At 38.1% G+C, this 12,701-nt stretch overlaps 1 protein-coding gene across 6 annotated transcripts in view; it reads right to left on the reverse strand.

The window, feature by feature from the left end:
• The window catches only part of sox13 (SRY-box transcription factor 13), a 72,120-nt gene that overhangs the window by 34,607 nt on the left and 24,812 nt on the right, over positions 1–12,701 (reverse strand). For 4 of the 6 annotated variants that reach the window (XM_084727212.1, XM_084727185.1, XM_084727177.1 and 1 more), the window contains exon 1: positions 5,243–5,356. The exons of the other annotated variants lie outside the window; for them this stretch is intronic. In XM_084727212.1, the coding sequence (XP_084583338.1) occupies positions 5,243–5,316 (74 nt within the window). In that variant the 5' untranslated portion in view covers positions 5,317–5,356. Of the gene's footprint in view, positions 1–5,242; positions 5,357–12,701 lie in introns of those variants that run through there. 6 annotated transcript variants of the gene reach the window in all.

The following is a 12,701-nucleotide window of genomic DNA, read 5'->3' on the forward strand; positions in this document are numbered from 1 at the left end:
TCTGTGTGTGTGTGTGTGTGAGTGTGTGTGCACGGAGGTATGCACGGAATCTGCCGTTGACAGCGAAGAATGCGTCAAGGTGCCTGTGTGTTTTACAAGCACAAAGGTTGTTTTTTTTGTTCAAACAATGCCTACAGCGTCTTTACCTAGAACAATGCAAACCAGTCAAGGTTATCGCCGCGCTCCACATCGGTCTCGTCTACTTAAACACACTTAGCTTATCAGCAGCTGACTGCACCCATGTGGAACCTGACCTCATGTATGAATCTATGTATGTATGTATGTGGTGTGTGTGTGTGGCATGATTTGAATAGCACTGGCTGCCCACGGGGTTATCTGATTGAGGGCTGTTTTCCGACCACCTACAGTGTTGTTCAGTTTTTATAGGTACACACCACATGCCGCTAAAGAAATCACAATAAAAGCAGACCTCAGAGCAGCTGTCGAGGTAAGCTAAGTAGAACAAAGTGACCGAAAACTACTTTTAGAGACTTCTGCAACACTTTTCTTACAATAAAAATATACAGAATGGAGCGAATGACTCTCTCTCTGTGATGAGTTGAGCTCAACCAATGCTTTCGATGCAAATCAATGATGTGATGTGATCTGCATCCTTACACAATGGCCATTCTGATAACTGTTTCTAGGAAATTACTAAAAGACAAGTGAACATGCACTGGAAACAAATGCAACAAAAGCTGCATTAAACTGTTTTTTTTATATTAACAACTAGGGTTGTTGTGGTACTGAGACCAGTGTGGGAAATTCCTCCTATAGAGTCTAAAATGCTGGATCAGGTATCAGAGTCTATAAAGTGATTCGATATCACATCATTTATTGGCCTCAAAACAGGACCCTGCCTTTTTCCAAAAGCATCCCGTTGCCCAGATTATTTTAATGTGATGCAGAAAATACAACAGTGATAGTCAATCATATTTATATTGCTGTATAATTTAAAATATGAACGGTAATGGCATATATATCTTTAAAGTTCCGCCAAATTCTCCTGCAGGGGTAAAGCACTGATATGAGAACTGCATGACAACTATTACTGTACTCTGAAGTGTATTATCAGCACATTATTTCATTTACTATAGAGGTATTTAAGAACATTTACTCTTCAAAACTTGAATAATAACTGCAAAAGTACAAAACCTTTTGTCAGGTGTTTCCACCACTTATAACCACTGTTGTGTGATTTGTAGATGAGTGTTTTCTGTTTGTTGTCTGACTTTTTCAACCTGAACTGTGTCCATATCATGGCAGTTGCACCGGGCTTTTTTCCAACTCATCTTCCTCTTTACTGCTTTGTACTGTGTAGTGAATTGTTCCTAATAAGCAGGGCTGCTTACTTTGAAAATGTATTCTGACACAATTACTAATTACCTGTAAAGAAAAAAAAAAAACTGTCAGTAAACTAATCCAAGTATAACGATATTAAAGTAATGCAACTTGATTACTTTCTGTTACTTTTGGATCACCTCTAACTTAGTGGTTGTTCTGTATCGCTAAAGTTAGCAGTTGGTCTGTGTTGCTAACATTAGCCGCTGGTTTGTGTAGCTAAAGTTAGCATTTGTTTGTGTAGCTTAACTTAGCATTTGGTCTGTGTAGCTGAAGTTAGTGTTTCATCTGTGTAGCTAATGTTAGCTGCTGGTCTGTGTAGCTAAAGTTAGCATTCATCTGTGTAGCTAAAGTCAGTGTTTGGTCTGTGTAGCTAAAGTTAGCGTTTGGTCTGTATAGTTAACATTAGTGGTTGGTCTTACCTGTAAATATTTCTTTAAATTAGATGTTGAAGATAATGGCAAGATTTCCACCTAGTAAAAACATTTTTTCAAGGCTGGGAACTGCCAGATTAGCTGGTTTCCATGAGACTGGAGTGGTGTTGTACAACTTGATAAGTGTTGTAATGTGTGCACACCACACATGGTAGTTTATCAGTCTGTTTTTTAAAATGTATTTCAAAATTGTAATCCTGCTAATAACCCCCATTTTTACTAAATGTAAAAATGCTAAAAACGCTATAGCATAATAATGCTAAAAGTACAGGAACTTTGTGTGGCACTTGCAATACTGAACATGCCTGATTGGTCAAAAAGCAGCTTTTATTTCAGCCACCATTTTAAAAAATCATCAGCAGCAAATCAGTTTAACCTGTTTTTTGTTCATTCTACTTACAACATATCAACACAGAGTTACAGAAGAAACCTAATATATGGCATCATCTTTGTTGTATAGCTGCTCACAAAAATGATGTGTAAAAACAGCCACTGCTTGTTCATACATCAGCAGACTAAATTGCTTAATCTTTGCAGGTCTTTGGACTGTAGTTTAAACACAGACAGCGGTGGGATGAAGGACATTTTGGTTCCTTGAAAAGTAGTTCCTGGAACTAAATGTTCTGGGTACTTTGGGTGGAAACAGTTTTACTGCCTTGTTTCTGGGAAAGTCCTGAAAACCAAATGTAAGTTGTCTCTTGATAAAACAGAGTTTACAATCCTACCCATCTGTTTGTCCATAGTTCTGTTATGGAAAATACCCAGAGGAAGACTTTTAAATTTGGAAAATAAAACCTGAAAGTACAGTATATGCATGGCTAGATAAAACTAGAGTAAGCAGGGAAGGGTTTTTTGTGATTTGGGTGAACTGAACCTTTTAAAGAAGCCCATTGTGGCTCGCTGTCGGTCCGACCAGGGTAATGGCTGTGCTGTTACAGAGCCACACTTGTCCCGTCCCCCGCTGTGAACTGAATGCTCCTGTTGCAGTGGAGAGGGAGGCGATGGAGGATGACAGCGGATGGAGGGAACATGCCTCCGTCCTCCGATAAAAATCAGCTCCTCTCCTTTGAGCGCTGACAACACTGAAACCTTACACTTCCCACGACACAAGAATCACTTCACACAAAACCTTCAGTTACCCAACAAGTTGTAACACGTAAAACCTAACATTTCCCCCCCGGGGGATTGGCAATGCATATCCCTTCTGTTGTTCTCCCTTTCTTTTCTTCTCTTCTCTTCCTTTGTTTTCGTATTCTTTCTCTCAGTGTTTTTCTTCCCCCTCCCAACAGGAGCAGCTTGTTGGGTTTATATCGTCCTTGTCGCTCTCCAACTAGCGCCCGAGGCAGAATAGCAGAGAGCGCACAATAGACAGAGAGAGAGAGTGCTGCGAGCCAGTCTCAGCAGTTGAGAGCAGCAGGATAAAGTGTTAGACATCTAAAGAGGTTTGCATGGTGATAAACAAATAAAGACGTTCTCATTGTCAACCCTGAGACTGACAGCTGTAATGGCAGAAGGTTCCCTGCAGGAACGTACGGGAACACAGAAAATCAGTCAGCTGGCTCGAGCGCAACAGTCTATCTAAGAAAACAAAAGAGGCTAATGTAAAATATCTCACATGCAGATCTTTGCATATTTCCACATCGCACTTACTGCCTGAATGAGAACCATTTGCAAAGAAAAGTTCTCACAGCCAGTTCGGCGGTGACAGAGCTCTTACGATAAGTTTCCAAACCTGCTGTGCAGTCGTGTTAAGACAAGTGTGAACCGATGCATAAACAAATGTTTGGGGAAATGTTTCACAGTTAGCAGTGTTTGCTTAGGGATGATAAAATAAAGCATCGCTCTGTGCCAGCTAGTGCCTGTCTGCCCACAGGACCTGGCTCGGGCTGTGCACGGCAAGCGAAACACCACTGAAAGACGCTGCATATCGTGTCAACCCTTTTTTTTTTTTTTTTTTAACTGGCTGTGACTCACGCGCGTTCTCTAAATCTGCATCTTCTCCTTTGATTGAAACTCAGTAAGAGATGTTGTTTTGCTGGGACAGATAAGCATTTTTCATTAGAGCCTGACTGATACTGGATTTTTGGGGCTGATGCCGATACAGATATTAGGGAGTGAAAAAACCCTTGATAACAGCCAGTGTTCTTTATACAGAATTAAACATACAGACAATGGAAGACATACATAGATGCACATTTTTGCAAGGATCAATCAAAAGTGGTCAGCACTGACAGAGACGTAGTGGAGGAGGAACGTTTAACAGTGGAGATTTTTGTCCAAAATGAATTCGGGGCATTAAAGCTTCAACAATTAAGCGATTATTAATCAATTATTAAATTCATCACCAACTATTCTGTAAGAAAATCCATCAAGATTCTCTGATTATAGGTTCTCCGGTGTGAAGATTTCCTGGTTTCTCCACTCCTCCATGACAGTGAACTGAATAATAATATTTAAGTGACGTTAGAGGACGTCAGATTAGGCTTTGGGAAATTTCACCATTTGTAGATCAAACAACTAATCAGTTAATCAAGAAACTAACCCACAGATCAATCTGTGATAAAACTCATCATTCACTGCAGCCCTACAGGACACCGAAACTTGCACCAGCATTTTTAATGAAATCATTAATGTTAAATCTGAATTAAGGAAAGGGATCAAATATACATAAAAGGTTGCCAATAAAGCTATCAAATAAAATAATTTGGAAGAGTTACAGATTTTCTGCATTTTCCTTAACTGATCATTGAAAACCCTAACAATTAACTAATCATTAATAATCAATAAGATACAAAACTTACAAAAACTTACAAAATTCAACAAATGACTCCAGATTCCAGACAAAAAGATTGCAATTACTGCCATTTTTGGACTATCACTTGATGATTAATAAATCATTACATTTTTAATTCATTAACTTCTTAACAGTGATCAATCAGATAATCATTAATAATTAATAAGATACAAAACTCATGTTTTTTTTCTTGTTTTCATTTTTTTTCTCATTGTCTTCTTAATATTCGTTTCATTTTAAGTTTCCTCATTGAACAAATGGTTCCACCAGAAAAAAATGATTGCAATTACAGCCATTTTAGACTAATGAATAATTATTGATTAATACATTTTTAATCAGTTAAATTTTTAAGGGTGCGTTATATTCTGCTTAAAAAGTTTTCATGTAGGACAGCGTATATATGCAAATACTGATATAGACTGATGTATCTGTGACAGGCTGATATCGGGCCAATAATATCCATTAATTAACATCCGTTGACGGATTAATCGGTCGGGTCGGGCTCCATTTTCCATAAAATTGCGAGCCAAGTTAAACCTTGCACAGCTGCTGAAACATGTCAGTGAAAAGAGGACAAAGATTTACAGTAAACAGCTTCTAACAGTCTAAAAACTGCAATTAAAAGAAGACACTTGCCCGTCCCTCCGTCTAGCCTGTAGTTCTGTGTACTGACCTGGTGGGCAGGAGTGGACGCGAGGACAACCAGCAGCGCTCCCTGACTGGAACAGAGCTGCTGACACAAGTCATCCTGACTGTCTCTCCCTCTCACGAGTAGCGCCTGTCTTTTCTACTCTTCAGTTACCTCTGACCCCCCCTCACCTCCCACACCCTCTCACCCCCCCCCCCCCCCCCAACACACACACACACACACACACACACACACACACACACACACACCCCTCCCTCCCCCCCTGCCCCCGTCTCTCCTCTCAAGAGGGGAAGTACAAAGGGCCTCTTCAAATCCCACCGTACGGAGGCCTCATTTGCATACTTAGCATTCGGCTGCAGGTAACCGTCACCGCAGTCCCGACGCGCGCGAGGCCAATCCATCGTCAGATAACCAACAGGTGTGATAATATCGCTAACAAATCAGCTTTATCATCGGTTATGGTTTCCTGGATATGTGTGTATGTGAGAGGAAAGCCAGGTCAGACTAATAAAAGAGCCATGGTGCAAAGGTGAAACAAGGTAACATGGAGACAACAAAGCAGAAAAAGGCTGCTGCTCCAGAATTTTTACATTAAGAAGTGAAGAAAATTACTGAATCATTAAAACACTAAAAAGTATTTATTGATGTGTTTCTTGATTCTTATTAAATCCTGACTTTTTATAAATAATTGTTGAGCCAGAAAACTTGTGACTCTCCTTGATCAAATTAAGAAAATACAAACTCTTTTGCTCTGCACATCTTTGAATTTTGTTTTCCGCTTGTTTTTATTTATAGTTGGACAGTTGCCCTTCTTCTGTGGCAATATAATTATGACTTTTTATCTCACAAGTTCAACTTTTTTATCTAATAATTTCAACTGTTTTTTTCATAATTGATGTTTTATCCCACAATTTCAACTTTTTCACTCATAATTATACCTTTATATCCGATAATTTTGACATTTAATCTCATAATTTCAACTTTTTTTTATCTTATAATTGACTTTTTATCTAATAATTTCAACTTTTAAATCTAACAATTGATTTTGATTTTTATCACATAATGATGATTTGTTAATCCAATAATTTTGACCTTTTATCCCCAAATTGAAGTTTTATCTTATAATTTCCACTTTTTTATTTCATAATTGACATTTTATACAATAATTTTGACCTTTTCTCTCATAATTGACATTTTATCCCATAATTTTGACATTTTATCTCATAATTATGACTTACCACAGGGGATATGGTTTTATTTTACTGGAGGAAACCATAAGAACACCATGTTAGAAACATTCTTTGCCTCGGCTTTAGGTATGCCAGTATCTTTGAATTCCACTGTACATTAGCTGCATACTGCTGCAGGTAGCTGTCCCCACAGCCCTGACGCGTGAGGCTAATCCATCGTCAGCACACTAACTGGTGTGATAGTGTCTCTAATAATTAATCTTTATCATCAGTTATGGTTTCCTGGATATGTGTGTATGTACGAGGAAAGCCAGGTCAGACTAACAACAGAGCCGTGGTGCAAACAAGGTTTTTTAGGATTCTGATTGAATCCTGACTTTTTAAAAATTTTTGAGTCAGAAAAGAAATCAAATGCCACACTGGGCTGTTATAAACTGTAATTTATCATAAATGATTCAGAATATTGTGACGCTTATTGATCAAATAAAGAAAATGCTAACTTTTTGTTTTACCTGAGTTGCCCTGCTTCCGTGACAATATAATTATGACAAAACGTTTCATGTCAAACACCCTTATCTGAGGCCTCATGTCAGCAGCTTCACTTCGAAGATCTATCTGCGGTCTGACAATATTTTCAACATGGAGATGTAGAAGGAAGTGCAGCAGGTTAACTGGGTTGAATGCAAATGGGTTAGGATGTATTTGCCTTTGATAGTGTGTCCTGAACAATACTTTTTTTTTATATAACAATTTTTATATGCATTTTACTCAGCCTTGATAATTGGACTTCCGTGGAACATCCGTGCAGAATTCGGCCATTGTTCCAGGGCTTTTGCATATAAAATGTAAGCGTAACAGGAAGCAGAAGCTATGAAATTTCACTGTAGAGAAAAATGGAGGAGGAATTAATTTCATTTGTACTTTGTGATCCTGCTGTGTGTAACAGTATTAGGGCCTGGCATGAGGGAAAAAATGAGAGGAAGATGAGTTTTCCTATTTTGCATTTCAAGAACAAAGCTGAAATGATGGGAATAAAGTATCAGTACCAGGCATAAGAAAAAATAACTCAAAAGAATAAAATCAAAATGTCGAAAATTAAGATGGAACAACATTTTGACTTTTTCTTTCTTCAAACAACATGACTTTATTCTCAAAACTCAACATTTTAAAAAATCTACCTCCTCTAATTTTTCTCCTTATGCCTGGTCCTAATAGTCCTCCATACAGAAAATATGTGAGACGATGAAGACCACCAGACTACAAAGATAATACTGGTCACATGTTCTTCATTCATTATGTCATATTTTTGCTTTGTTGTAACACGTTACAATAAGGGTCCGTTAAGTAACATTAGGTAATGCTTAATAAGCATTAATTCACAGCCAATTAATAGTTAACTAATGTGTCTAATAATCATTTACTAATAATGTTCATGTTAACTATGGCATTTCATACATTAGTTATAGTTTATAATTATCCTTTTAACATTAGTTCCATCTATACTGATTTCTTATTAACAGTTAATTAAGTCTATAGACATTTGTTAACAGTTATATAGTGCTTCCTACAGCATTAATTAACAGTTAGTTAATGCTTAATACAGTATTATCTAATTTTTATACCACATTTATGAACAATTAATAATTACTGTATGAATTAATGCTGGTTAACACGAACAACATTAGTAAAAATTAATACAAACATTAATTAACTATTAATTAACTGTGAGTGCATGCTTATTAAGCATCAACTAATATATGAATTACTGCCAAGGTTAAGATGAACACCATTAATAAATGATTAGACACATTAGTTAACTATTAATTAAATGTGAGTTTATGCTTATTAAACATTAACTAAGGTTAACTAAAGGACCCTTATTGCAAAGTGATACCCGCTTTATAGTACACAAACATTGGACCAACATGAAACCGCACAAAAGAACCCATAAACAAACGTTCTGCCCCTTGTAAAACGTGTGCTCGTGCTTTCTGGGTGAGAAGCTCTGTCTGCATAGCTGTAAGGGCGAGCATGACTTACATGTCATCATCAGCCCACGTCAGCGAGGAGATTGAGGAGAGCGTAACAAGAACCATACGCACCGACTGCACACGTGTGAACACATGTAGAGTAAACAGAACCGCATGTGCATCCGCCATCCGTGTCTAGGGTCCATTTTGAGTCTGCGCTCGGCATCGACTCTGTTATTGAGTTGTGTGCGTTTGAGAACACAAGCCACATTATCAGGTGGTGTCACAAGCTCAGTGTCATGTATTGATCCAGTGTGATCAGAAGTGCTCAAATTCAAAGTGTGACATATGACATGGAGACAAAGACCATCAGTCAGTTATGTGCTGGCTGATGGAGTGATCATTTGCTGACCACACACTGAGTGCTCAGTATATGTGGTTCTATACTGATCATAAATGAGCAAACATTTTCTCTTGTCAGACTCAACAAGCTGAGATCTGTGATGCGCCTCCCGCCTATAGAGCGAGGAAAGATGAGAAAACACACGTTTCTTCTGTTTTGTTCTGTCCTCACAGCAACAAGTGTGTCTTTCACTGGACTGAGACGAAGAGCCGAAGCTGTGGTCCATATAAGGAAGCCCATTTCCACCAATGTGATGAAAAAAACAAAAGATCCTGGAAGTCATTATGAGAAACCTCCTCAAAAGAACCTCACAAAATAATGACTTAGTACGACAACATGATGAAAGACTCTCAAAATAACAACATGGCATCTCAAAATAATGAGTTAGACCGGCTATTCAGAGATACTAACTCAATGTTAGGAGAAAGTTTCTCTCTTTTGGCAACACTAAGTCATTACTTTGTGATAAGTCATTATTTTGAGAAAGTTTTTTCATTATTTTGTAATAACGTCATTATTTTGAGAAAAAAATCCTCATTATTTTGAGACAGAAAGACATTATTTTGGGAAAATTCTAATTATTTTGAGATATTAAGTAATTATTTGAAGATAACTTATTATTTGGGGACAAATTCTCATTATTTTGAGATGCTATGTCATCATTCTGAGATAAGTAAGTCATTATTTCAAGAAAGCTTGTCATTATTTTGAGAAAAAAAATCATTTTTATTTTGCTAAGTGATTGTTTCGAGAAAGTTTCTGATTATTTTTAGGGCAGAAACTCATTATTTTGAGAAAAATTCTCATTATTTTGAGATACTAACTCATCATTTTGGAGAAATGTCTCATTGTTTCAAGATAACTTATTTTTGGGGAGAAATGTTCTCATTATTTTGAGATACTGACTTATTATTCTGAGATAAGTAAGTCATTATTTTGTAATAATATATCATTATTTCGAGGAAAACTTCTCATTATTTTGAGACAAGTCATTATTTTGACAAAAAAAAACTTTCAGGCATGTTTCTCATTATTTTGAGTTGAATAGTCCTTACTTTGTGAAGGTTTCTCTGTATTTTGAGGTACTAACTCATTATTTTGAGAAAGTTTCTCATTATAAAGACTTACAGGATTGTTTTTTTCCCACCACACTGGCAGAAATGGGCTTCCATACTAGACCACCAGATTTAAAGGAACAAATGTCTCAATAACGACGTATTAAAGATGTCAAAGACTGAACTACTGCAGGTTGGATATTTTGTCCAGAGCTTAGAAACTGCAAATTCAGAGCAGTTGTCAATAACAACCAGAGCTGTCAATTAATCCAAAAATCCCTCTTCAGTCAGTCTGACAAAGAGCTTCCCCTTGCAAGTGACCTCCAAAACAAAAAAAATCCCACACAATTCAAACTCCTGAACTTAAAACATGCACAGATTTGCACTTAGTTCCAACAACTTTTTATACTGTATTTTTTTTTCTAGCCTGCCTCGCTTTTATTTACCAGCACCTGGCTGACTCCTAGATAAGTTCAAAAACAGCTTTTCAGTGAAATTTCAAGGCCCTTGGCGAGAACACTTAGTCTGAATAAGATCACACTGGCAGATGAAGTCTCACAGAAGTGTGTGTGTGTGTGTGTGTGTGTGTGTGTGTGTGTGTGTGTGTGTGTGTGTGTATGTGTGTGTGTGTGTGTGTGTGTGTGTTTTGGGGGTCTTGTTTTTTTTTTTTTTTAAATCAGATGGGTCGATAAGATGCCATACACACACACGGCAACAGACACACACAGTTGTGTAACAAAGCTGCCGTGCGTTGCTGACGAGGCCTCATTAGAGAATGAGCTCTCAGGACTGGAGACACAAAAGCCTTGCCCTCTTCTCTTTTCCTTCCCCTCTCCTCCTCTGTTCTCTTGGCCTTTTGATGTCAAGGGTACTGAACCATATAGTGCGTAGTCCAAAGAATAAGCTAATCAAGAATACACACTCAGTTTCCTCTTTTTTTTTTTATTGTTGTTGTTTTGTTTTTTTTAATCGGGTGCTGTGTGTGTGTGTGTGTGTGTGTGTGCGCGCTGAGAAGGAGCACACAAAGCTACGAGCCCTGATAAGGTGCTGTTGTTCTGCTGTGGTCGCTGGTCAGTTCATCACACAAAGAGCAGTGTTGGGAACTCCAGTGCCGCGATTGAGTGATAGAGACATCACAAAGACTACATTTTACTCCCCTCTTCCTCTTGGAGTTTAGGGGCTGCCCCATCGAGGCCCACCCACACACACACATGCGCGCGCACACACACGAGAACACGCACTCAGCTCTGCCGCATTTCTATCTCACTTTCGATTTCCCCCTGCCCCCAATACTACTGGCGCCACAAATACGAGATCAACACCCATACTTGCCAACCTTTAGACCTCAAAAATAGGGTATCAATACCAAAGAAAGAGTTTCAGAGACTTTGTTTCCTGCATTCTGCTGCCTTTTAAAGAATGAACACAACAAAACAATATATGATTAATAAGTCATTCTACAAAAACTGTGGAAGTGCTCTCACTCCCTTACTTAGTCACCATACTCCTCTAAATTAATACCCAAATATGAAACTTCATCATTATCAATCATTATCTACTCACCCTAACACCAACTGAAGGTCAGATTTAGTTTTTTTTGCACAAAACACTGCTGGAGTTTCACAGGAAAACAGCACTGCAGAATCTCCAAAGCAACTTAAGTGAACAGATAAAAAAAAAACATAAAACGCCTCTATACTGTTCATCTGATGTAATCAAAGTTTCCTAAAACTCTGTCATGCTGTTCACTTGTGTGCGTGCACAGTTACAACAAACACACCCAGGTCAGATGTCCATGTCCAGACATGTCTGAGCCACCAGAGGACGGTGACAGGATGTGTTTTCTTTCTTCTGTTTCAGGTTGTTGGACCTGAAGTGAGCTGAAGTGAACTGCTGGGCTGATTTGGACTGACAGAGTCGCTTAAGGTACGTTCATAACCGACTGTTAGGGAGTGAGGGGAGGGGCAGGCAGTGTTTTTCGTGGGTCGGTTCGTGGGGCTTTTATAGTGTTTGGGGACAATGGCTCCAGTCACTGAGCCATGTTTCAGGTCCGCCCAAAAAATGGGGAATAACAGTTCAGAATTCAGTACAACATAGTTCTCAGTATTTTCACATTTTTCACTATGTTGTTATACTACATGTATAACGTGTTAAGAAGTTCCCTTTTTCCTTTACACAGGCTTTTAAACTTTCCATAAGAAACAGGAATTCTTCTAAATAAGTCTGTGATAATGAAAAGGAAAAAAATAGGTAAAAATTTGTCAGAAATCAGAAGAAATAAGGAAGAATTGTTATCCCCAGAAAAATAGGAAGAGACCAGTGAAAACTGTAAGTCTCCTGGGAAAATCTGAAGGGTTGGCACACATTAATATTAGACAAAGTAGAAGTCAAATTAAGAAAATATCCATTGAGGAATGAAGAAATGGAAAGTGTGATGCAGAGGCGTTCACACAATTTCATTGTCAGTGGCAAATGAATTGATACAGACATGGAAAATTTTTGTCGTGTGATCGCAAAGTTTCTGTGCCCAATGAAAAGATTATTTGTGTTTGTCATTTGGAAAAATAGCATCTGTATTAAATTGTAGTAAAAAAGTCATACATCAAAGGTCATTTCTAATCTGAGTTATGTGTTTGGGATGAATAAGAGCACATCCACCCGTCAGAAACGCGCAGTACACACCACCCTTTGTTACTTCATGACCAGCAGCAAAACAAGCAAACAAATAGTGTTTTATGTGCCAGATAGACAAGGAAGAGGATGGCAACGCAACATAGTTAAATTTAATAAAATTAGACACCAGTCCAGAGGACAGGAGAGGAAGGCCACGATATTAATGCCACAGCAGAGTTACTCCAATATGAC

Source organism: Lutjanus erythropterus, chromosome 2, assembly GCF_056507025.1.
Source record: "Lutjanus erythropterus isolate fLutEry1 chromosome 2, fLutEry1.hap2, whole genome shotgun sequence".
Lineage (NCBI taxonomy): Eukaryota > Metazoa > Chordata > Actinopteri > Lutjaniformes > Lutjanidae > Lutjanus > Lutjanus erythropterus.